Consider the following 26,066-nt stretch of genomic DNA (forward strand, 5'->3'; position numbering starts at 1 on the left):
TAACAACACTGTGTTTTCTTTTAAATCCCAATCATGCCATGAGTCATTCTGATCTTATCTGTGCTTAGATCTGACTACACACTCAGTGTGTGCAACTGGGAATACATCAAATGTGTTGTTCAAACAGACACCTCCCAAATGTATGCACCAGATCTGCCCATTCTTTACTTTTTGTGCCAACAGATGCCAAATTTATGTTACTCTGACTTTACTACCTGCCAGGACAGGTGTGGCAAATGCTGAAAGCAAGAGGAGTTAAACTGAACCTCAAAGAAATTATCTCATTTCATAGCTTAAAGAATATATGAACACTTCTATTTTTATGGATGTGTTGTTTCACACTGACCAGCATCTGCAGCAGCTCTCTTTTGCTACACAGAGTAAATCACAAAAGAAAATTGCTTAGGTAGAAATTACAACAAAGTAGAAATGTACTTCCTATCTTGCTTAACTTCCCTGCAGCTAAAACACCCCCTTGCTTCAAAACATGGAAACAGTTATCTTCACCAATGTTAACAGTTATTTTGACAGATTGTCTTCAGTGTCTATGATACTTTTACAAACTTTCTATTTCATAGCAAATGTCTACTCAATCAGCATTACTGCTGGTGAGATATATTTTGATTGCAGAAGGAACACAACCTCAAGTCTTTGCTGAAAGAATAGCATTTAATATCTCTCAGGAGCAACAGTTAAATACAAGCTGCCACAACAACAGAAAAAAAAAATTGTTTGATTATTTATTCTATCCAGTTGATATAGCCAGTTCTGTCATAGACCAAACAAAGAGAGAAATGAGGAAACCAGATGCCTAACAGCAAAACACAAATGTCCGGTTATCTCGGCTGTTTGAGGGGCCTGGAAAGGCCCGGGGTGGCCTTGGGGCAGCCCGCGTATCGAAGGACGAGAAGAGGCTTCAGTTCTTCTTTCGGTTTTTATGTTTATTAATTGTTTATCTAAAAGATGTTCTTTCAGCCGAACAAAGATCTGCTCAGCAGTCAGCCATGGGCACACTGTCTGCCCTCCCGGGCAGCCACGTATCTTTATACCCATTGTTACGTGTACAGTATTTATCATTTTTCCCCAATACCATCTATTCTTATAACTCGGTGCACTCTCAGTAATAACCAATCGAAAGGTGCCACCGTGGCCAAAGAAGATGGAGGAGAAGAGGAAGAAGAAGGAGGACAGGACACACCCCAATTCCTCCATCTTACTCCTCCAAACCCCCCTGTACATAAATCCTAAACCTTGTGTCTCACTCTCTAATTAACTAATCCCTTCACCATTCACCCTGTGAAGCCCTCATCCTTGTCATCTCCTGTGTGGGGTTAAAGCCCAGCTACCAGACACTTCTGGCAACATTCCAGGACTCCTGAGCCCCCCAAGGGTGGTCTCGGAGGCTCAGCATCTCAGGACTGAGATCTTGAGATCCGACACACAAACATCATAGGATGTGCCTGAGTGCAGTACAAACCACCTTTTTACAACTCAGGCTGGACTTCACTCACACTACTCAGCTTTAGAAACCAACAGGGCATTATTTTTCTTCAGCTGTAGACAGTGGAGAGGAAAAAAGAAAAGTGACAGAAAACAGCTTAAGTCCCCTCCCTCATCTTCTGGAGGAACCCATTCTCAGTCAGGAAGAACAAATACATAAGACTAGAAATTTCTCTTTCTCAACCTCAATATGTGTATGCAATTACTCAAAAGCATAAAACTCACAGTACATAAGTCACTAAATTACCTTTCTCCTGAAACGAGTGCTGCTAGCTGTAACATCTTGGGAGCTGTAAGAAAAACCTTGGACTCCAGTAGAAAAATCAAACTGACTCATTTCCTCACTCAAACTGCTATCCATCATGTATGATGAAGAAGCTAAATACTTGGATTCATCTAGACAAGAAAGAAGAACAGTCCATTAATCAAGGTAATTACAAGAAAAAAGGCTTCACCGCCCACTAAAACTTGAGGGTAGGTGGGAATTGACTGTTAGATGAAATACATTGAACATTATTATTTGCTCCTGCTGCTGTAGAAGCCAGTGAAGAACACATCAAGAAACACTATATGGCAGGTAAGAAAGCATTTTTTTCATCACCATAAATGACTTTCATACCCTGGCTGCTATTCCCTGCATCTCTGGCCTCCTTCCTAATAGCAATGTACCGCTTCTTCCTTTCCAGAGGCACCTAAACAGCAAGAAATAAAGTTCTAATTACTTAATTTTTAAAAAATAGTTAATTAATTTTTAAAAAAATCACAGATTATTTAGACTTTTTATTTACAGAGATACCAAAAAATTATTAAAACCTTTTGACATGAATGGAAATGTCATGTTGTAAATTATTATTATTAATGCTACAGAGAAACAACTGATTTTTTTTATTCCATCAGCCATTCACTATCAAAGAAAGTACATTAAAAAGTATGTTAAAAGTTCTGTGCATTACAGGTCTGTTCTACATTTCAGGTCTGGATTTCTCTCAGAAAAATATATTTTAAATCATGAGAGGAGTACTCCATTTCTTTGTATCCTCTTTCTCCATATATGAGAATTGACCTGGTCTTCAGTAACTACAGTGTTAAAGTCATCCCCTTGTCTTAGTTAGAAACACTAAAGGCCAGAAATTTCACTCACCTCAATTTCAATGGGAAATGTATACTCACGCTTCAGGTCTATCAAATTTTCAAAAATCAGCAAGTTCTGCAAACCAAAGCATGAAATAGCAAAATTATAACGTTGCACACAATAACAATTGCCTTGAATGTATTTTATTTCTTCTTTAAAAAAATTCAATAGATCATTGTACAGCATAGAAAGTGTGGCATGTTTTCTCTTCTACATCAGCACTCTAAAAAGAATTTTGCTACTTAACTACTCAAGAATTCACACTACAGAATGTGCTCTGTAAAAAGGTCTCTCTTATTCAAGTATATTCCAAGCACTGGAGAAGTTAAACAATAGGGGCTTTTTCCTCCTATTTTAGAAAATGGATTGGGAGTGGAAGGAAAACAGCATCACTACTTCGCCCATTCCCAAACAGCTGGTAAAACTTTCATCAGCTACCACTCCTTCTATTGCCTCACTGGGTAGTTTGTTAGTATAATTGCACGTCATTCAGGTTTCATTCTTTGATTTATTGCCATCAGGTAAAATCACTTTGTGTCTCATGCTCTGGAAGCAACAAAAGCTTCTCACCTTTTCTGGTTTTTCTGAAAAAAGAAAGCCTTGATAAAATTTACTTTCAGTGAAGACACAGCTGATGACAGCAATAGCACAGTTATATGCTGCACAGTGATACTGTCTCCTCTTCTCCAGCAGCTGACTCTCTCCTGCCATGTTTTCTGTAAATGCATCATAGCACGACCTTAAACACAAACAGGCAAGAAAACACCATCAGAAGTTCTTTCATTAAGCAGTACAAGAAGGGTTCCAATCAGAGACCAAAAGAATTTCAAGGAAGCAGTATCCAATTAAACCACCTCAGACTTGTTCAAGTATCCTGCAGGTAAATGGAAGCAAAACGGAACCATTCAGCAATGACAAAGAAAACCTCCCTGAGTATTTTGACAGGATCCTTAATGTCAGAAATATGATAACAGGTTGTGTTCAGATAAGTTGAATGTTTATTTTGATGTATAAATTAACTTCTCTCATGGTCCTTGCCAAAAAATTATGAATGGGCATGCATGCTAAGGTATTTTATGGATTAGAAGAAAATAGTTTAGATGTGATTTTTAAAGGTACAAAGCCAGTTATACATCTGCAAACCATAGCCAAGAAATTCTTTTAAGTCCCCATAGGACATAGTATTGTAAAACAAAAATCAAAACAAAACAAACAGCAATTCAGACATCCTATTTTTTTCCCTGAATATTAAACAAACTAAACAATATGAATTAACATATATATTCAGTATTTCTCTTTTGTCCCCCTTTGTAATGATGATCAAGCCAATTACTCCTACTGGGTGTGCTGCTCTATTATGAAATGTAAATAAAAATCAATCCCATCTTCTCATCAGTCATATAAACACCAATTTTGCAATACACAGCCATACTCCACATAGAAGTGTGAGTATACTGAAACTGAAGTTGTGAAAACACAAATTAAAGGCTAAGAATCATACTGAAAAGTTAAAATAAATGTACAAGCTTAACAAATTAAAAAAAAGTACAAAAACAAGAAGCAAAGGTTATTGTAACACAGGATTTATTCTACAGATAATTCTGTCAAACTCAAGATTGTGTATTTAATTTAAAATCAAAAGCTATGCAAGAGATTATATTAACCCTTGAACAAAACCATCTTTTGCTTCATATGGCCTACTTAAAAAAGCATATCTGGTCAAATCCTAATCAGAAATATAAAGTAAATAAAATAAACAATGGTCTTACTTTATTAGTGTCTTGGTAAGTTCATTCCCTTCTACACTCATGGAGCCACGGTAAACTTGGTTAATTTTAGAGTCCTTGGAATAAACTTCCTCTTTTGAAAGACGCACATACATCACCTCTAGCAGTTTGTAATACCCCATTTTCTTGGTAACTTGTGTATCAAAAGTATGTTCATGGGACTAGAATCAAAGAAGCAGAATCTCAGAAGGAAATTTCCTCACTCTTGTCCTTTCTAAATAGTTCCACAGTTCAATTTCTTAGACAGCCTTCAGCTTACCTCTACCTTCTAAAACAGAGAAAAGAGCTGATGATAATAAAAGACTGAGAGATTCTGAGTTCCTGTGTAGTGCAGTTACTAAAACTGGTTGACCCCTGCTTGTCTGGTGAACTCTCTTTACTACAACTGGCCTAAATTATTATAAGGATTCTGGAGGAAAATAAGCAGAGTACCAAGTGACAGCTCAGCCTGATGATGACACATGTAAGCAAAACACACACTGCCATCATCCTTGGTGTCATTCATGAGTTTCTTTATACATCTCATTTTGGTGCCAACATTTACAGCAAAAGGAACATGGTGTGAGTGACTCTACATAGATCATAGTTTTAGCATTTTGTTTCAATAGTTATACCCAAACTTTGATGATTTCATCACCTTGCTCATCCTGCTGCCTGTGAACATCTGCACCAGCAAAACCATGGGACTGAAGAACTACAGCAAGAGGAGACACCTTGACTGGCAACAGATCATGCCTGCAATGATCTTTTTTTATGCTCTTAAATTGGAAGAAAGGCTGCAACTAAAGAAAGGAAGATCTGTGCTCCTAATCCCTTGCTGAAGAACCTTTGCAGTGATTACAGGTGTATTTCTTTCTCCAGAAGTAATGCACTTAATTTCAGAGCTTCCATTATGGAGGCTAAAAACCTCTCCCACCAAGTAGTAACAGGCTACAATTTTACACAGCTTTTATATTTCAATGTTACAATGGGCTTTTGCTTTTGACAAACCCTTCAGATATATACATATAACATTCCAACTTCAATTTTTATCCACAGCAGATATGCAAACAAGCATTAACTCCAAAGGAACAGTGTGTTGGGGAATAAATAAAAGTTTATCAGTAATCAAATTCTATAACTGTTCCAGGATACAGAAAACTAGAAATCAAATAAATTAGTTTTTTATCAGTGCTTCATTCAAAGCTCAGCAAAATACATACCAACATCAACACTTTCTTAGAATTCCCTAACCCTAAATAAAAAAAAATAAAGTAATTCATACCTTTGTAAACCTGGAATTAAGTGTATCCATAGCATCTACTATAATCTTGCCAAAGAATACTCTCAGTGCATCCAAGCTGCAGTGCCACAGGAGAGTGAGGAGGGAGCGATCCACAAACGCTTGGCGAGCAGCATTTGAAAGGAGTTCCTCGCTTCGGAACATTTTGTGAACAGTGTCCAACAGCAGCACTTGCTTGTCAGTGGGGCTCCTAAACAAGATGGAAATCTCAAGATGGAAACTCTTTCACCTGACTTCACTTATGTCTCACACCCTTAGGACATTTAGATTTTTTAAAGACTGCATTCATGCCCTCTTAGGTTATTCTACAAGACATTCAAGATCTTGGCTGAACTGTCAAATATTATGCAGCCCTCAAAAAAGCCCACCTCTGCTTCTTAGTCTGCAAGAGATGGCAAACTTATTTGTGTATCTTTAATAATTTAATCCTAAAGCAAACATTGACTTTCTCAGTTCCTTTTTACTGAACCTAAAAAAAATATTATCCTGTATATGTGAGAAATGTAGGAAAACCAAAGGAAAAAAAGAACTGTGGCTATCAAGTGTTCCAGTACTAGATGATCTGCTATTCTGAATAATTTTATTAAAGCAAAAATTTCAAAAATGGGATATGGTCATAAAATAAATGACTTTGTCCAGGAAATTACATGCTCCACTATAGTCACTACTCAACAGCCCATCAAAAATTGGAATGTTGGTTTTGGAAGAGATACTGAATACCTCTTCTGTGGACAGAGCACGTTTGAGTCTACATTTTACCACCTTGGAATTATTCAATTAAATAAGTGCATTGTTGTATTTTCAAAGAGGTTGAACAAATTAATTTACTATCAACTTAAGTGATCATGTGGTTATAGGGATAGCAAATATACAACAAACAAGTACTATTTTCAACTGGATTATCTCAGGACAAGCTTATTTACAGAAGGCTTTCCAAATTTGCACAAGCACTGGAAGTGTAATCTGGAAACTGATGTTACTTGTTCACACTTTGGAAATACTTTGAAAATGTAAAGACAAAAGCAAAATCTGAATTAAAACTATGACATAAAACTTTATAGTGTAAATCATTACTATTATAAGGACAATAAAATACAAGAAGCACATTTGCTTCAGCAAAAATTCAATGACAACAAGCACAAAATCCAGTGGACTAAACCCACCTTCTGGAAATTCTTTTGAAGCTGGCTTGAAATAAGTCCTCCATGAAATGCCTGTGGTCCCTACAGAGGATTTCTGTCATCAGTTGCAACAACATTGGACTCTGAGACAATTCTAATGCATCTAAAAACTGAAGAAGCAGCAACATGTCACATGAATAGCCACAGTGGATCAAATAATTCAATCTAATGATGTAATTATTTTTTAATGCTGATCAGAAGCAGATGCACAGAAGTATAGGCTTATTTAATGCGCTTCTGTAGATTCAATTTCTGGATAAAGACATAAACCAGAAACACAAAAGCTGATCTCCTCATGTGAACCAAAAATCTCTTTAATTCCAGATCCTATGAAACAGTTTCCAGACACAGTTCACTTTGGCTTCTAATTATGTACTCATTAAAAATACTGACCTTCTTAGTGCAGTCTACATAGTTATTGTGCTTCAAGGTTCCTTTGGGAAACTCATCAGAGCTCATGGGAAAATTGAAAGCTACAAGTTGATCCAGAGCATTCTTAAGGTCATTAAGCTTTTCTCCTGTCAAATTAGTGAAGAACGGGAGAATTATCACTGCTTGGCCCTGAAGAAAAAAAAACAAAAAAACAAACATAAAAAAGAGACAGTTGCACACTAAAAAATAAGTTTAAATACTATGAAGCCAGCTGATTAGGACCACAAAACAGCAGCAGTGGCTGTTCTTATTGATTCAATGGCTCAGTGGACTAATAAAAATAGGTTACGTAGTTGCTTTTCTTTCCTTCTTAGCTTCTGGATCAGAAAACAGCTTTTAACTCTCACGTCACTGCTGGGTAAGAGTTAAAGCTAATTAACACCTCATGGCTGACATGGCTATGAATAATATCTCATTGTTCTTTTAAGCAAGCATTCATTCTCACACAAGTCATTGATTGCATGCATCACCTTGTAGCTAAAGCAAAATCCCAAACTTTATTTATTTTGAATAGGAAAGTACAAAACTCTACCTAATTAAAGGCAGGCTGGCTGAGAAGCAACTCCACAGAACTTCCACGAGTACCAAATTTTTTATTACTCTAGTCCAACAGGCATCTTTTATAACTCCCCCTTTCAGTCTGCAGTACTTTATCTCCCTCTCCTGACCAAGCTGCATACAGCAACTACTCCATTAGTACCAGTACTAATGGACAGACATGGACATAAAAATCGTGACAAATGTTCATCATTTGACCTGTAGGAAATGCCCACTCCTTGCTAAAAGCCTGTTTAGCTGTCATTTCTCAAATGGACACTTGGGAGTTCAAGATAACTTGCAACTGATGCTAATTTTTTTCTCCAAAATTTATATTCCTTTCTTCTGAGTAAGGGAAAAAAAAGCACCCTAAACCAAAGCATGGCATCTATGATAGTGCCTTCTGTCTGAAGAACAAAAAGGATGATTTACAAGTTCTAGGATGTTGAACAGAAGACTAAAAACCCAGAAGTCCATGATAAAAATTAAGCCAAATAACAGAGAATTCCATGAACAACTAACACTGTAATTTGGGGAGGGCAGGGAAGCTGCTGAAGTGAGCTATTTACCTTAAGATTTAAGCCTAAATTCTGATCAGTAAGTAGATTGGTATAGGTATTAAAAACAGCTGTAAATGCTTCATGATTGGTATTGAAAGAAACTGAAGAGTCTATCTGGAAAGACAGAAAAAAAATTAATTTGTTTTTTTTTAAGTAAAGAGATTTGTATTAAAGCATAATAAAAAGCCACTGAGCTACACAATTATTTATTTCCAAAAATACACTGAATTAACAGCACATACAGAGTCATTTTGGTTTTAAAAGAACTATAAAAGCTCCTACACAGTACAAACAAAATCATGTTGGGTATTTTTCAACTCAAAAAAATATTAATCTCCTTCTGAAAGCCAAATTTCCTACTGGCCATGTCAGTGCCAGCTAATCCAGCAACAGAGTTCACATTCTGTGTCCTAAAACACCCCTTTACAATAATTCAAGTTTCAAATAAAAAATTATAAAAAGTTATGCTCAACAGTTATCTTTGAGTATATTTGCGTACAACTACTTTTTACAAGTTCCTACAAAAATCACAAAAGCATAAGTAGAAAATTATGTTTTCAAAATAGAGAAAAAAATCCCAGACCATAATCTCAGTGTCACAGAAATTAAGTGTGTAAAGTAAAGATAATTCTGCAGTTTGTTAATATGGGTAGAACTCCTCCACTGTGATTTTCTGGATGCCAACATAACAAAGAAAGTTACCAGAGACTACTCAGAGCTCGCTCTCTGTACTTGCAACTGTTCTCCCAAAGGAAAACAGGCACCTAAAACATGAGAGCAATTGAAAAAATAAAAAAGGTGGTAGGGGGAAGAAGAGCAATATCTAGTAATTTCCACCTGCCTCAATTTTTTTTGTGCTTTGCTAATAAAACCACCCTGATTCTAACAATGCCCAACTTTTCCCTTTTATTCTTTTTTCTCCCCAAACATAAAACACTTGACTTGAACAGTATTTCTTGAAAACACGATGCAATGCCCAGAGAACCAGAAAGGTTACCTGAAGCTCACAAAGCAGTACATACCTGCAGAACCTTTGCCAGCAGGGTCAGGAGTGCCATTTTGCTCTCAGCAGATGAACCTTTGGCCCACCAGCTGTCCAGTTTCTCCCAGTTTCTTAGCACAGCTGTCACCAGTTTTGCTCCCTGCTGCTTGCGCACAGCACGGTCCCTAAAGCTCTGATCTAACATGCCATTCAAAATGCTCCCCACCTGCAAGGAAGGGCAACAGGTAAGATTCTTGCACCCCAAATGAAAGGATGACAGAATCATATCAGTGGTATGGGCAGTCATAAAAAAGAAGCATGACAAATCAATGCTAGATCTATATCTCAAAAGGATGCAGAGGAAAGGTCTCTACACAAAATTAAAACCCCACCCTTCTCAAACAAAAAAAAAGACATCTCTCCAATTTACTCCTGTTTCAGAGTACAATGCAGCAATTAGTTCCGATGCCTTTTGTGTATATATGGAGAAATAAATGATAATCCAGAATAAAGATCAATACTTGCTAATTTTAGTTAGTGTGAAGTTGAAAAATAGCACACATGCAAACTTATTCACATCCACTTTGAGCAGAAAAATAACCCTTGCATAGCACATGTGAACTAAATATGTTTGAAATCTCTTTTCTTCTAAAACTAATAGTCACTATCATCTATCAGATGCACTTAAAAAAATTGAAGCACTGCAGCATGCTCATCACAGGAAACACTGGATAATCATCACCAGAAACATCTTATTAAAACAGTCACATTCCTCTACAGTCTAACTAAACAATTTTTGGTATCACCAAAAATGATGCTGCAAATCTTTTAAACTACTACTTGGATGCAGCACGTCCAAGCATAACATTTTGGATTATAAATGAGTTAATTATTTTTAAAGGATAATTCTACTTTGCTGAGCATCATTTCAATCGAAAGGAAAAACAGACTTTTGATCATTTGGACCTTTCTGCTTGTCAGAAGCACTGAAGGAAGACTTCTCAGTTCTGTTTCCTTCATGGCACTGAGTTCTATAAGTGCTGTAGACAAGCAGAAAGAAGTCTGTTCAGCCAAACAAGCAGTGCTGAGACTGAGAACATGACAAAATATCTCATATTTATTTCAGCTCAGGAGAGTTGTGTCTGTATGGCTCTCTTTTTAATACTCTGATCTAGCTCTACCCTAGTACTGTGAACTAAATACCCATAAACAGTTGGAGTTTGTTTTTCAGTTCAGTTTTCTCCAAAACAAATCCAAGTCACATGCTCTGGGACCCTTCTGCAATGCAAAACAAAGCACAGTAAGTGGGTCCCTCCTTTGAAAGCACATTTTTTATTTGAAGTGCTATGTAAAGACATCCTGAAATACATAGATCTCAGGATAGGTAATAGGTAAGCACTTTCCACTCAGTTTGAGCTGAGATCACAGAGTAATGGCAGGTTGCCAGAGATCATGACAGTAGCAGACAAAGACAAAAAAATCCCTGAAACTTAAACGAAAAACTATCAATGTACTGCTGTTTGAAAGTCAACCCAATGCACTTTTTTTTCTACTCCATCTCTAAAAACAATAAAACAATTTTTACTTCTAATATTCCCTTTTGATTTTGTCCTTTGAAAGAGTAAGCCCAATACCATTTGAGGATTGCTGACAGATGATTTCATAAGACCAACTATGATCATATCCAGGTTTTTCAGTAGATGTTGATTGATGGTTTCTGAGAACAGGCTGTAGAAATACTGTCCATGAGAGAAATTCATCAGTTGGTTCTGTGATGCTCCTGATAGTGGCACAGATAACACTACTGTGTTCAACAGCAGACTTACTAGTTCCTCACACTGAAAATCAAGATATAGAGACAAGAGTTATTTCAAGGACATCACATTTCACTTTGAAATTTCTTATTTCTTCAATGATTTTTTTTTTAGCTCCCACCCCAAACTTTTAATTTTTTAAATTTTATTTTAAGCATTGTAACTGGAGAACCACATCCTACCTGCTCATCAATAGCAAAGGCCAGCTGCAGAAGACTGTCAGCTAATCGCTTCCTGCTGATGTCTAAGCATGGAAGAGAGATCCTTTCACCCCCAGGTGCAATGCCTTTATAAACAACTGAAAGAAGCTTGGAGCCAACTGAGAAATGAGACCTTTCATCCTATGGAAACCAGCAAAGAAGTGACAATCAATAAAAGCTGACAAAAGGCTTCCAATCCATCTGTATCGTTAATTAAAACACTTGAATTTCAGATAATTTCCTTATAAAGCAACGCAACTATACAATGACAAGACACCTTCCTAACTCAGGGATGAGATTTTAAATGAGACAACCCTATTGTGTACAAAGTTCAGAAGAAACTAAAAGTAACTTGACACTGCTCCAAATATTCTGATCCTCTTCCACCTTTTCAGGCTTACTTGCCTACAGAAGTAAAATGAATATCTAAGTCAGGATATGGGAGAGACACAAATGGTAAACCATGCAGCTCCTTGATTATCAATATAAGGCAACCACAGGTCTAGATTTTGTTGATACAGAGAATGGATAGCACACATAAATTAAGTATTTTGTTACTTATTAGCTTTGCTCAGCCTGTTACAGCCTCATTCACAAATTCACAGTCTTTGTAGCTGTTGCACAACCTGTTCCTTCAACTGCCCAAAATAGAGATTTCCTACAATCAGAAACTTAGTGGAAGGAATTTGAGTAATACAGTCTACATCCTTACACTTCAGGGGTTTCTATCCTGTTTTCCTGCAACTCAGACCTACTATATTGCTTCTAATCAGTCAGGAAATATTCCTTTTCTAATTTCCCATTGACTTTGAATGGTCTCTGTGTAAAAGTTGTTAAAAAATGCCTCCTTTATAGGACAGTCTATCCTGAATTTCTGAGCCTTCAGTTTTGCGAATCTACATCAGAATGTAGATTCTCTAACTTAAAGGAAGTTAGGGAATCTTAAGGAAACTTAAGGAATCTTAGAGAAACTTAAAGGAAGTTAGAGAATCTACTTTCTGATTTTCAGAGTCTGGAGCCAACCACAGAAAGACTAACATAATTATAAAGGTTACTCAAGCCTCAATATTGTGCTACTCAGATTTGTAGATTAACCATAAAACATTTATTTTTGATCCCATTCAACACTAGCTCTTCACTGCTGATCTCATTTTAAACAATATCTGATCTGTTCTCTGTTTTTATCCTGTTTTTTTACACAGGAAAAGCTCTTCACAATGTACAAATGTTTACTCTTATCTTCTGTATTAATAATTACCTGACCATGGAGAACAGAATGAAGCAGGCCAGATTTCTGGAGCTGCTTACAGGCAGAAAGGACAGCATCAAACCTAACTTGATCCAAATGTGCCTCTGAATTAAACAGATCAACAGAACAAAGGTCCTCAAGGCTAGAGGGGAAAGAGAAGCAATAATGTTACATCAGTGCACCCACAGACAACATTATTCACTTTCCATGGTGAGGGTTTGTTCTGGACTCATGCTTACCAGAAAACCCCTACTTACCTCTGTGGTGTGATTCGTTTTTTTAAGCACAATTTCAAAGATTCCTGATAGGGAGATTTCATCAGAGCTTTCATGAGTCTTACTGAGATATCTGGGAGGTTTTTCATGACTTGCACATCAGCTGTGTTAAAGCCTATGTGTGATGGATCACACACTGTCATCACCACAAGCTCTATAAAGCTTGCATTTAGCAGTTCCTTCTCAAGCAGCTAGAAAGAAAAAAAAATTAAACATAAAAACTTGAAAAATTCATTCCGATTTCTCTATTTAGTTCTTCATAACTTATCATTAATCCTATCTCAAAACCAAACATGAAACAGTCCCTATTCTCGCTGATTTTCTCTATTGAAATGTCAAACTTTCACTTAGGCCAATGCAGAGAAATTAGGTATCTATAAATACAGACACAGGATATTTGCTATCCCACCAAATTGCAACTTAGATCTTTTAAACCACACAGGGCCTGTTTCAGTCTTGACTATACACCTGTAAATCCTGATGTACATGTCTGTACACACTATTAGAAATTTGCTGACAAGACAATCAGAGTCTCAGACCTAAACATGGAGGTGTAAATTTCCTAAGAGACTCATAATTATTAAGCTTTACATAGTTAAATATGGCTTATATTGTATCAAATAGCGAGACCAATAGAGAGATAAATAGAGAAAGGCAAATAGAGAAACCTGAATATCTATACTGAATTCAAGAAAGGCAGATTGTGTCAATTCTTTCTGTCTTTTAAGCAGCTACCACCTCCACACATTTAATGTAATCAGGAATCATACAGGAAATATTCACTGCAAGTACTCCATGTACAAAACATGTGTATGTAACTACATAGAAAATTTGTATCCACTACAGATTTCAGAGCCCACCTTCCAGAAATCCTGCTGGCACATTTCCAGGATGACAGTGACAAACTCCAAGATCCGGACTATAATGGTGCACTTGCTGTAGTTGTACTTGTCCCTCTCCTGAGGACTGAACATGCTGCCTTTGGAACTGCTATCAAAGCACTGCTCTGCTGCATGGATATCATGCAAAGCAATAGTGTCCAGGAAGAACTGCACAGCCTTCAAGAACAAGGAGCTTTTATTTACACCTAGAAAGAATTACACTAAGTTGAAATTATTATTGTTTCATGCGTGGAAGAAAACAGTCAAACTGAGATGACGAACAGAGGCACATCTCACACCAGTGTTTTCTGAAAGCTCTCTGCTTGTTCTAAATATTACCATGCTGGGCAATAGAATAGCAGGACAGCATTGTACTGAGTGATCACTCCAGAAACTAACTGCTAACCAGTTATGAACAATGATGATAATTTAGGCTTATGTAATAAAAGAGATAAAAATTTTAAATCCCTAGTTTTGAATGACTTAGTCCTATGCTAGCTGCTTCCAACATATCGTTTTAAATCAAGACAGACCTAACACTGACAGACAGACCATCGGAAACTTGTACAAGACTATGAATCTGTACTATGGCTGAACAAAAGCATTTTGTTCAAGCTTGCAAGAATAATTAAAAGAGAGCTAGCGGCTACACAAGGTGTTGTTATTTTACCTGACCAAAATTCAAATGCAGCTTTTAGACCTGATGTAGTTGATGCATCAGGAAATGAAGAAAGGTAACATGTATGGGACTTGAAGTGAAAAGGTGCCTTTTTCATTGTTTTCTGATAGCTTCCTCCAGATATTAATAAACAGTAGGTAAAAAGCTTTAAAAGGATTTCAAGAAAAATATGATAAAAACCTCTTGCTTTTCTGTGCAGTAGGAAATTAGCCGTACAGAATAATTTTTGAAGATGAGATAGAGTGAAAGGAGTTGCTGGTAAGTGGATGACTAAGAAATGCAAAGATGTATTTCTAGGGCTAAAAGGAAACATTTTAAGATACATAGTACTTCATAAAAACCCCCATCCCATTACAACTGTCACTGAAAAACTTTGGGAGAGTTTGCAAAATCGTCTCTCCTACATTTGAGAAAAGAGCTTGAATTCCAAGTTAAGAACTCACCTTGGGTGGGCTTTGTGTAACACACACGAATGAACCTAATGCAATAGTTAATCACTCACCCAGTACTTCATCAGGCTTGATCATCTGCAGCTCAAAGAATGTATTGTAGCAATCCAGTGCTGCTAAGAACATGTCCATCCACTGCATGACAGCCTGTAAACTGAAGGGTTCCTGCATGCCACGGAGAGTTGGCTGAGAAAGGATCCCAGATGGACTTTTGGCATCGGTGCCACCTCCTTCAAATTTGTTAATGAGGAAAGAAACACCGCTGTTTTTTAGAGTATCAGCCAGCCAAGAAGATGGAGACTTGTTTCCTGACAAAAATAGAAACAGAAATATAAATTTTCTAGGGAAAATGCATTTCAAACTAGCAAGCAGCTAGAGGCAAATGAACTAACAACTTTGTGATTTAAACTGGGTCTTCTAGCAGAGAAGCTGTTGATTCTGGTTTAGCCTTGGTCACATTCTTAAAATTCCCACATTTCTCTTCCTTCCATAAGAAGGAGTTCAATTTTTAAGACATTCATAGTTCCCCATCAATAAATTTAGCTTTTTTTAGCTGGATACACAACAGCAGCTTTGGGCCTGGAAGTAAGAATGCAATAAAAGCCTCTTCTGTGCCCAAAAACATCCCTCAAACTCTGAGGTTCCCACAGCACCAAATTCGCAATATAAGCAACAACTCTGTTTCTATTTAACAACGCTGAGTGAACAGATATTTACTTGTAATTACTACCTTGCATAAAAAAGACAGAGGGAGGGCATGCACAGAATATAGAAAGCAAAGGTAACAATGCACTGTGACTTAAAATACCTGGTAACAAAGGAACAAATTCATAGAAGAGCTCCATGGCTTTATGCCGGCACTCTGTCTGAGGTCGTCCACACTGCACTAAGAGCCACATAACAATGTCCTGAAGACACACAGCCTTAGTAGCTGGGAATCCCCTGCACAAAAATATTAGGGGTTAACACTTCCTCTTGCCATCTACCAATAATAGTCTCTCTATTATTTTTCTCTGATAGTTTCAGTTTTCTCTGATAGTTGAAAACAATCAAAATGTTCCATGAGCACTATGAATCCCTTTTATGTATTGAACCACCACCCATCTGCACTACCTGAAAATTCTTCCACCATCAGGTCTGGCACTGCTTTCCCTTCTCCTCAGTCTACTTGGCATAGTCCTTGTGGAAAACAATTTTAAATGTAGAAGCAGGAATCTCCCCTTCTCTTTGTAAACTCACAGAGGAAAAACTGTGAATAAAGTTTAAATATGCCTGAACAGTTTTCCTCCATTCCCATAATCATCTCATCTCATAACTTACCAAATGCCCCACCAGTGACCCAAATCTAAACTCCACTTGTCAGTTTCTTTAAGATCACATCATAATTTGGGTAAAAAGGCAACTAAGGAGGTCTCTAGTCCAATCTCCTGATAAATAAGGGTCAGCTAGGTGACTCAGAGCTTTATCCATCCTGATACTGAATCCATTTTTGCTTTTACCTTTTTTGCTTCCCTTCTTTAATTGTGGATCACCCTGTTGCAGCTTGTCCTGCTTCTGCTGACATTTCACAACAGTAAGAAAGGCTTTGGAGGAGTTTCCTCCAAGTGCTTTGTAGCACCAGTGCTAACGTTATTATATGTACTGCTGTGAGGGAAACATGCACTTCTCTTCTGCCTCTTTTTGCTAAACTAGATCAAGTTCACCATGCTGGAATAAAGAATCGTGCTCCTCTCATATTATGTCCAGTGTTTTCCCACCAGTGGTTCAACAGACAACATCAGGAGGTCTGTATCAGCAGTTGTCATAGGATGCAATTCTCATTCAGAATCCCAAGCATTTAATGGAACTACTGGCCAAGTTTATTAAAATGCAATATGGAAATAAATGCAAATAGCTGACCGTGGTACCCGCCGTTTTCCCTCCTTGTTCAGAGAAGGTGCTTTATGCCTGATTATGCGCTTCAGGTGGTTAATAGCATCACAGCACTGCTGGGCAGTACCTGTTGGAGAGACAGAATTGACATCTCTTAAAAAAATTGCCAGTAATTTGATTAAAATAATTGAGATAGCACTGTAGACATGGTGCAACAGACTTATACAGATGATAATGTTTACCAGCTCCACTACTCTGTGCTTCTACAGTGAGTTTTTCAAAGGTGCAGAATGAAATCACAAAACACCAGACAGGCCAACCTGGCCTGAGCCAAGCCTGAGGCCTTTGGTATAAAACTGTGCATTCTACTTTCTGTGATCATGCATAGAGGAACTGCGAAATTTTTCCATGTGAGAAACTCCTCTTCTACCATGCCCTGAACTCTTCCTCTGAAAGAAATTAGGTTTTGTTACACCAACTTTTGGCTTTCTGTTCTAATTACTATTAATTGATGAAAGAGCATGGAAAAAAAAGAGAGAAAAGTAGATTTACTGAAGAGTCATTAGTACTGTGAAAGAGGTCACAGGCTCTTCACACACCTACATACTGTTGTAAAGAATGACAAGACAATGAGGAAAGGGTATCACAAAAGAGTGGAAATATTCCATAGAATATATGAAAATTACTATTTTTGGAGCATTTATTTGTTATAGAAGAATAGACTGATTCTCACCAAGCGACATTTCTTTTACACCATGTAACTGCAAAACTACAACTCATATCTGAAGCACCACCAGCATTTTTAGTGTTATTACAAAACTGTAAATCATTGTAAATATGAAAAGATTCTTTCTCCTAGGCTCAAAATATTCCACCTTTATACACTGCAAGGAATTGATTATAAGAGTTCCTAACTAGATTCTCTACTGATAATGAAAAATAATTATTCCTTGGTTGCAGAAGTAAGCAAATGTACTTTTCTTAGTTACAATTTTTCTTTGTTAACCCAAGATTCCACAAGCTAACTTTTTTCTTCATTCCACTGTTAATTAACTATAGCTCACCTAATGACTTCTCATCTGTATGGGCTAAAGCCAGGCTTTCCAGAAAAACAACCAGTGCTTCAAATACAAACTGCTCGACCAGAGAATTTTCTTCCCTTTAAAAAAACAGGAAAACATTTTATGAGAAATATGGGTAGAAGAAGCACTAAATGTAAAATCCTAATTAAAAAACAACGAATTAAATACTGTAGAGACAGACTGCAAAAGATGTCCGCACAAGAAAGTAAATCTAAACCAGTTTAAAAAACAGCAGTGAAATCTGCTGAGCATCCTAAAAAGGCATAAAAACATCTTATAAACTTGTGATCAAAATTTATTTTTATACATTTCACACTGACAGAAAGCCCAAACAACAAAATTATTATTAAAAATAATCTGAGTAACAGAATATTCCAGCTACCATATACATTAACAGAATGAGTGTCAGTGGTTGACTATTTGAGCTGTAACTCTTTCCATCTCATTGAACCTTTAGGCCAAGTTAGTTACTGTTTCAAGCTCTGCTTGCTCACCTAAATTCTCTGTAGATACTGTTAAAAGCAAGTGCTGCACCCAGCCTCTTGAAAGCACTGGGGTGAAGAGCAAGGCTGTACAACCGTTTAAAAAGAGACTTGGTGTTTGCTGGGCTTTCCTCCTGCTGCCTCGGTGTCGTCTGCTTGATGGACCATTTCAAGAATTCTCGGATGCACTGGCCACAGAAATCCCTCAAAGTGCTGTCAACTGGATCCACTATGCCACTCTGAAATTACACAAGGTTATTTCATCTCAACAATGAGAAAACCCCCTGCCATTGGCTCTGTGCAGTATTATAGCAGCTTATTTACATTGCATTATTTGCAAATTAAAAAACTGTACTCACAGTTTACCAGAAATTAACAAAATTCAAAATTGCTACTGGTCAAGGGAAGGGCAGAACTTTCAGTCCTCATAGTGCTGAATTATAGTTCCAAGATCTGGATTTTTTATTCCTGTTTCAGCCATCAGATTAAGTCACTTAATTTTCTGATGGGTGTGCTTCCTCCACATAAGAAGTGATGTGACAACACTGACTTTTATTTAAAAAATATTCCAATCTCCTTAACCTACCTTACCTACAACCAGTTCTGTTCAGTGCAAATGCTAGTCTTAAATGCAAAACTTTTGCACCTGGTAAAGGCAAAGACACTTGATAAAAAATTAAGCACACAACAAAGGCATTCAGGGGGATGAATGGTGAACGTGTGTCAGTTGTTCCTAACTCATACTGATGATAAAGAGTGTTTCATTTATCTGAAGATGATATACCTGCATTTTGGGAATGCCAAAGAAAGAGAAATTAATCATACAAATCTCAGTTAAGGAATATTAAATGGTTATTAAAAATAAATAAATAAACCAACCATTTTCTTACTTTCAAATAGTTAAGGGGTCATTCTGTCTGTTCATATGTTCCTGGTTGCTTCAGCAGTAAAATGATGCTAGTTAAAAATAAAGTCATATGGCACAGAGAAAAGAGAGGAAAGACTTATCACCTACCAGGATAGCTTCCAGGAATGCCACTGTATCTTGACTCTCAAATTTTTTGTTGTTGGTAAACCAGTGAATGAGTTGCATGACCAAAGGCTCATACAACTGTCTTGCTACCTGAAAACAGCAAATATTAATACTATGTCTATGATACTTCGCTATTATATGCAAGAATAAAAACCAGTACTTTGAAAAAGGGTCTATAAAATGAATAACTAATTACATTCCCATATCAAGGATCAAAAAACCCCAGACAATTAAAATGGGTCAGATGTTTTCTATTCAGCCAGTCTCCATGACCTTCAAGCTTACTTTCAGTAATATCCTTTGAGACAAAGAACATTGCATGCAGACTAATGTGCCAATACACAATCAGGGACACAGGGATGTTTGTTTCTTAAACCATATTTAGATCTAAAAATCTACTTTTACCATTAATCTAACTTCCTGAATTTCAACAATTCTACCTGTAAATCAATCTGATTGATTACTGTCATACTATAGTATGAAGGGAAGAAACACTAAACACACTTATTTATGCATATACACATGCTTCAACTGCAGTGCCTGTGGCTTGGACCAATCCAGACATCATTTACCTATGGTTTATGTTCAGCCACACACCAGCAAAAGAGGTATTGGTTCCCTGAATTGGTAACATAGCTTCCTTTCTATTTTAACAGAACACAAAATCCATTTGATCTCAAAGTAGATACAGCTGCCAGGGTCCAAGCAGCAGTCTCAAAAGGCACAAAAATCTGTAATTTCTGTGGAAATTAACCTATGGTCTGTTCTTTTTTGTGCAAAGGAGGAGAAATATCAAGTTCAAATGTTTGAATGAAATATATCATCTTTAAGTATCAAAGAGGCAGCTACAAATTCTCTCCTGAATGCTCTTCCTATGAGTGTAGCTTTGCATACACTCAACATCAAAACAATCAACTTCACCTCCAATTAACTTCTTACTGAAAGACAACAGAAATTAAATGTGGTGATCAAGAGGGTTACTACCACAAATTCCCTGAGTGTACCATGAAACCTGAATATCTCTTGTACATTTCTCTGAGCTACTCTGAACTACACTACATTATAGAAGTATTTAAAATGAGTATTTGAAAAGGTTTCAACCCCACTCCCAAAATCCAGACAATCCATCCCTAGAACAGAATTTCAGCCTACAAAATACTCTTCATGTGGGGAACAAAAAAACCCCAACATGTTAGGAAACGTCTAAATAAAACTATGAATTAATTCTCATATTCAAAAGTATTTGAACAAGCTAAAATGCATGCAGATGAATCTGCTTACCTGGTCTATGTCACAAGCAAGACGAAGCAGTACTGGAAATACTCGTTTATGTAAATGGTACATAGGTGGGGGACCCTGACGTCCTTCTGGCATCTGAGAGGCTTTCCCCAACATGTATGTGACTATGCCATGTAGCAGCTCACATGCTGCAACCTGAAATTTAAAAATCCCTTTGGTTATGCATCCATTACTTTCACAGAGAAGACAAAATTGTGGGCAGGAGAGAATGAGTCACATGAAAGGGGGTACTTGAGAAATCACACCTATGCTAAATCACCATTTCAGGAACAGATCATGACCATGGAAGTAATTTACACACCGACTAAATGGTGTTTTTCCTAATGCTTTAGTCTCTGTTATGGGCAGTAACATACCAGCTGGAGAAAGTTCATCATCAGAAAAGTCACCCACAGTGTTTTCAAGGAAACTCCCAGTCTGGACTCTTTGGGTATCAACATCCCAATCCAGCACACCATCAAAATATTTGCTTAAGTGTTCTGCTGGAATGAGCTCACAAGTTCACAGGCTGGGCATGAGAAGGAGGCCAAACAACACTACTTTAAAAAGATCCACTAGTTTAAAATATTCATTTTTATGTTAAATCAATGCTGTCTGATAGAGCTTACACAAGTTCTGCTCTTTAGCTTCTGAACACTTAAAATAGTGTAGTCATGAAAGGGCACCAAAGAAGCACACTGCTACCTATTAATTAATTAAAACAGGTCTGTAGTAACAAGGAAGACATTATTTTATGCAATTTTATCAGCTAGCATAAAACGAGATGAAGAAAAAAACCCAATACTTTTGTTTGCCTGTCACTTGCAGAAAGAGCCAGCTCAGTCACATGAGGCAAAAATAAGTCCAAGTAGATGACAGGCTTCATGTCTGCAAATGGTACAGCAAAGCTCAGGCGTCTCTCAGTGTCCCAGGATACACATTTCTTCATCATCTCTTCTGCAGAGGTAGCTGATGCATTTGAAAGATGAAAACAAGCTTAATACAATATACATAAAGCAAGTACTTAGTTCAGTCAAAAAAATCTGTAACCTTCCAACTTCAGTTAGATTGCCATGCAATGTTAATTCTTTATAAACTACTGAAAAAAACGTAGCCAACATTTCTTTCAAGTGAGAGTTATCAGTCTCCAGTTTCAATACAGGTTAAATATGGAGACAAATAAATCCAGAAGACATTGAATCATACTTGATTTAAAACACTTCTGTAAGACATCCAATATATAATGCATTTGTCTTCCAATGTTACAGAACATTCTTGAAGGTCAATCAGACAAGAAGATCCAATATACTGACTCCTACAATTGCACAGAAAATGGCTACATTCACAGCCATTTATAGCTATCTCCTCCTAGGAAAACTGGCATACTTACTCCCTTCTCTCCTTATATTCTCATATTTGAAAATCTGGTTAACAAAATCTGACCACACTTTGTATTTAAGTTCCAGAGAATAAGGCTACTTTCCCCCAGTATTTTTGAGTAACAGGGAAGTACTTGGCAGAAACAAAATTGATTGTAAAGACAGAAAAACAAAGATAAGCATGCAAAGAAAGGAAAAAAATGCATAATACTATAATTATTTTTAGATTAACTAAATTTTGTGCAGAATTCACCCAGTGAATCTCATGGTCAGGTACTTACACTACTGTTTTCTGTTTTTATTGGATTGTATCATATTTAATATTTAAATTATAAAACTTGTTCATGGACTGGACAGAGAAAGGTAGAAAATGTCTTTTTTTTGAGGAGCACCCAAATGGAACTCTAGTACCCACACTTAAAGGCATGATGTACCTTAAACTCACAAATGAAAAAGTAAGCTTGCTGATATTTACACAATTCATGACTGCAGCTCCTAAATACTGAGAACTATAGTAGAGGTAGAAATCAGTACCAAGGAGCCACAAAATGGGGCAAAGTTTTAAAATGGCTTTGCAGCCATAAGGTGAAGGGTGGAATAAATAAAACCATATACTCAGACGCATAGTTTTTTGCTTTCAACTGTAATTTCCTAAACACTTTCCCTACTCCATATTAAGTTGGTGAATACTTTTGCTCTACTAAACTACAGAACGGAATAAAAGTAATTTTGTTTAAATGAAAGCAACAAAAAACAGGTATATGAGAATGATGTTGAGGCCTTAATGAAATCTACTTTCAAGAGAGACAGCAGAGGCATATAAATATTTTTGACAGGATACTCACCTGTAATTAAGTTGTGGTTAATCTGCCCTCCCAAAGATCCAAGAAGGCGTGCCACTCTAGTCCTTACTGCTTCCAAGGAGGGACTATTATCCTAAATAATTCAACAGATTAATATTAGTGAAAGCACAGTTACTTCTATAGGGAAGTAATTTGGTTTACAGAGTAAATGAAAGTCTTATGACTCTTATTAAATACAGATGAAGAAGGTAAAATGAAACCACGAGGAGAAAAATTGCATCAAACAAGAGATGAGCTTTGGTTTAGCAAACAAAAGACGGCAAGACTGGAAAGCACTTTCATTCCATTTTGTGAGCTTTCAATTACCATTTCTCAAGTAAAATTTTATTACCACGGATAACACATACCTACAGAATGACATAACAGTGCAGAAACAAATCTAAAGCAAAAATTGCTCTTTTCATTTGCTTTAATTCCAGAACTTAAAGTTTAGATCCTGGACCTATACAGAATAACAGCATCATTTAGATTAGAAAAGACCTCTAAAGTCATCAAGTCCAACCATTAACCCAATGTTGTAGTGTGTGGTTTAAGTTTTTTGTATTACTCCCCAATTTTATGTATTGTATTCCCCTTTTTATATGAAATAGTTCTGCCCTCCTCAGTTTTGCCGCCACAGCTCTCCTGACAGTTTTGTTTCCATGGTTACCCCTGCCCCTGGTATTGTCAGTTAGTTATATTATGTAATTCCTCCTCCCCTATTCTTCCATATAAGTAAACTTTTCCTCCTCCCTGGGCCCAGTCAATCACCCCCGACTCCTCCTAGATTTCGAGAACCTTCTTCTCTCCGGGGGTTGTGGTTGGCTGTGGTCCCAGGGCCCCTCCTTTACTTTGTATTTATTGGATATTATTATATGCCCGTTATGTTAAGTTCCTCCCCATGCCTTTCCCCATTGGTCTGCTGTGGATCCCTCCCTTATCCACCCCCCTCTCTTTAAAACCCTGTTCCTCCCTTCACTCCTTGGCATTTGCTGGGGTCCCTTCCACCGGTTGGAGCTTCTGTGCTATACAATAAACCGACCTTCACCCCCAGCGAGTGTCCGGCTCCTTCCTCGTCCCATCCGTGCCGCGTGTTCCAGCCCGCGATCCAGCCCAGCCCGAGGCCAAGACGCCAAGGGGGGCTGGCCTCCGATGCAGCTGAGGTGTCAGCCACTGAACTACAGCTAGCCGGACTTCGCATTAGTGGCCATATACGCCCGGCCGCAACCCAACACTGCCAAACTCATCACTAAACCATGTCCTCAAGTGCCATGCCCATATGCTTTTGAACACTTCAGGGATGGTGATTCTACCACTTACCTGTGTAGCCTGTTCCAATGCTTGACAACCTCTTTTATGAATATATTCTTCCGAATATCCAATCTAAACCTCCTCTGGCACAACCTGAGGCCACTTGCTCTTATCCTGTCACTTGTTACCTGGGAGACCAACCCCCACCTGGCTACACGCTCCTTTCAGACCATTGTGAAGAACAATAAAGTCTCCCCTGAGCCTCCTTTCTCCAGATTCAACAGTGCCTCCCTCAGGCAACTGATTTTCAGAAGCAGCCTGTACAGGATACAAAATTAACTAACTTTGTTTCACAGAATCACAGAATGACAAGGTTGGAAGGGGCTGCTGCAGGTCATCTGGTCTAAACTCCCTTCTCAAGCAGGGTCATCCTAGAGCACAGGCACAGCATTGCATCCAGACAGTTCTGGAATATCTCCAGTGAGAGAGACTCCATAATTTCTCTGAGAAATCTGTCCTAGTGCTTGGTCAGTGCACACTAAAGAAGTTCTTCCTCATATTAGATGGAACTTCCTGAGCATCAGTTTCTGCCCATTGCCTCTTGTCCTATTGCTTGGCATCACTGAGAAGAGCCTGGCTCCATCCTCCTGACACCCTCCCTTCAGATACTGATAGATACTGATGAGGTCTCCTCTCAGTCTTCACTTCTCCAGGTTAAACAGGCTGTGATCCCTTGGCCTTTCCTCATAAGAGATGCTTCAGTACTCTAATCACCTTTGTAGCTCTCTACTGGACTCACTCCAGGAGTATCATGTTTAAAGAGAACCAGGTTGGAAAGAGTTCTGTATATAGGAGTAATGTCACATCTAAAAAGAACTTTATTCCAAGTTAGTTTGTGCAGTGGAATATTAAAATATTCCACTATATTGTATTCCACTATATTATATTATATAAAATATTCCACTATAATACACTTACATTTGAGAGGCCACTGGACAAAGTAATACATATGTTGGCTTTTAAAGACTGTAAGCCTATCCACAAAACATTAAAAATCCCCCAAATGTTTAAACATTTACAAAACTGTATTGCCTACTGCAAAGCTGCTAAGCTGGGACCTGATTTTGGGTGTTGGGAGTCAAATTTTTCACTGGCATCAGTCTACCAGTGATACTGACTTACAGGATTTATACAGTCTCCCTTCCCTGCTTAATTCCCATCCTCACCCTAGAATATGACATCTTTCCGGCTGTGCTGAGGTAACAACAGCTTGTTGAGCCACACTGCAGAATGGAATTCATTAAACTCATCTAAGGTAGAACTAGTCCTCATTAAAAAAAAAAAAAGTATGCATGCAAGAAAGGAAAAGAAGCAGTGGGAAGAAAGGATTAACACTTAATTCTTAAAAAGAAAGAGGGCTCTTACCACTGACAATGTCTTTGCTTTTCTTATACGCTGTATCACAACTTTATTACGTCCTTTCTGGGCTGCTTGAGAAAGTTTCCTTACTTCCCAGTTATTATGGGATTCAACTGATGAACAAAAAAAACAGCATATCAACACCAATTTATTTTACCACCATATCATGCACCTACTCATAGTTTCATTAAAAAAAAAAATTCTTGTTTTGCACATTTTTATTTTTAAAATGTGACAATTATTCTTTCTCTTAAAATCTTTTTAAGGAAAATAAAAATAATTTTCTCTTAGTAAAACTAAGCTAATTTAAGCAAAAAAGGACATATTACACAAAAATAATAAATAAAATGGCAACAATTACTGATTGTTCAGCCAAAGCAAGTAAACCCCAGTTTAAGAAAAAAGTGCATTTTGGGGTGTAAGGGAAGTTATGTTGTTCCAAACACAGAAAGTGCACAATATAAATAAAAGGTATGGCATGCCCACAT

At 37.4% G+C, this 26,066-nt stretch overlaps 1 protein-coding gene across 2 annotated transcripts in view; it reads right to left on the reverse strand.

The window, feature by feature from the left end:
- Positions 1–26,066, reverse strand: part of PRKDC (protein kinase, DNA-activated, catalytic subunit) — an 84,142-nt gene that overhangs the window by 41,057 nt on the left and 17,019 nt on the right. For both annotated transcript variants that reach the window (XM_064706075.1, XM_064706074.1), the window contains exons 22-46: positions 25,585–25,691; positions 22,912–23,002; positions 21,493–21,656; positions 20,691–20,843; positions 19,392–19,499; positions 18,389–18,615; positions 17,877–17,971; positions 16,840–16,939; positions 15,749–15,882; positions 14,994–15,248; positions 13,792–14,018; positions 12,914–13,122; positions 12,666–12,798; positions 11,390–11,548; positions 11,028–11,231; positions 9,434–9,619; positions 8,421–8,525; positions 7,276–7,443; positions 6,865–6,992; positions 5,684–5,891; positions 4,402–4,580; positions 3,203–3,371; positions 2,642–2,707; positions 2,120–2,192; positions 1,748–1,896 (exon numbers count right to left, since the gene is read on the reverse strand). In XM_064706075.1, the coding sequence (XP_064562145.1) occupies positions 1,748–1,896; positions 2,120–2,192; positions 2,642–2,707; positions 3,203–3,371; positions 4,402–4,580; positions 5,684–5,891; positions 6,865–6,992; positions 7,276–7,443; positions 8,421–8,525; positions 9,434–9,619; positions 11,028–11,231; positions 11,390–11,548; positions 12,666–12,798; positions 12,914–13,122; positions 13,792–14,018; positions 14,994–15,248; positions 15,749–15,882; positions 16,840–16,939; positions 17,877–17,971; positions 18,389–18,615; positions 19,392–19,499; positions 20,691–20,843; positions 21,493–21,656; positions 22,912–23,002; positions 25,585–25,691 (3,797 nt within the window). The remainder of the gene's footprint in view (positions 1–1,747; positions 1,897–2,119; positions 2,193–2,641; positions 2,708–3,202; positions 3,372–4,401; positions 4,581–5,683; positions 5,892–6,864; positions 6,993–7,275; positions 7,444–8,420; positions 8,526–9,433; positions 9,620–11,027; positions 11,232–11,389; positions 11,549–12,665; positions 12,799–12,913; positions 13,123–13,791; positions 14,019–14,993; positions 15,249–15,748; positions 15,883–16,839; positions 16,940–17,876; positions 17,972–18,388; positions 18,616–19,391; positions 19,500–20,690; positions 20,844–21,492; positions 21,657–22,911; positions 23,003–25,584; positions 25,692–26,066) is intronic.

This window comes from Zonotrichia leucophrys, chromosome 2, assembly GCF_028769735.1.
Source record: "Zonotrichia leucophrys gambelii isolate GWCS_2022_RI chromosome 2, RI_Zleu_2.0, whole genome shotgun sequence".
Lineage (NCBI taxonomy): Eukaryota > Metazoa > Chordata > Aves > Passeriformes > Passerellidae > Zonotrichia > Zonotrichia leucophrys.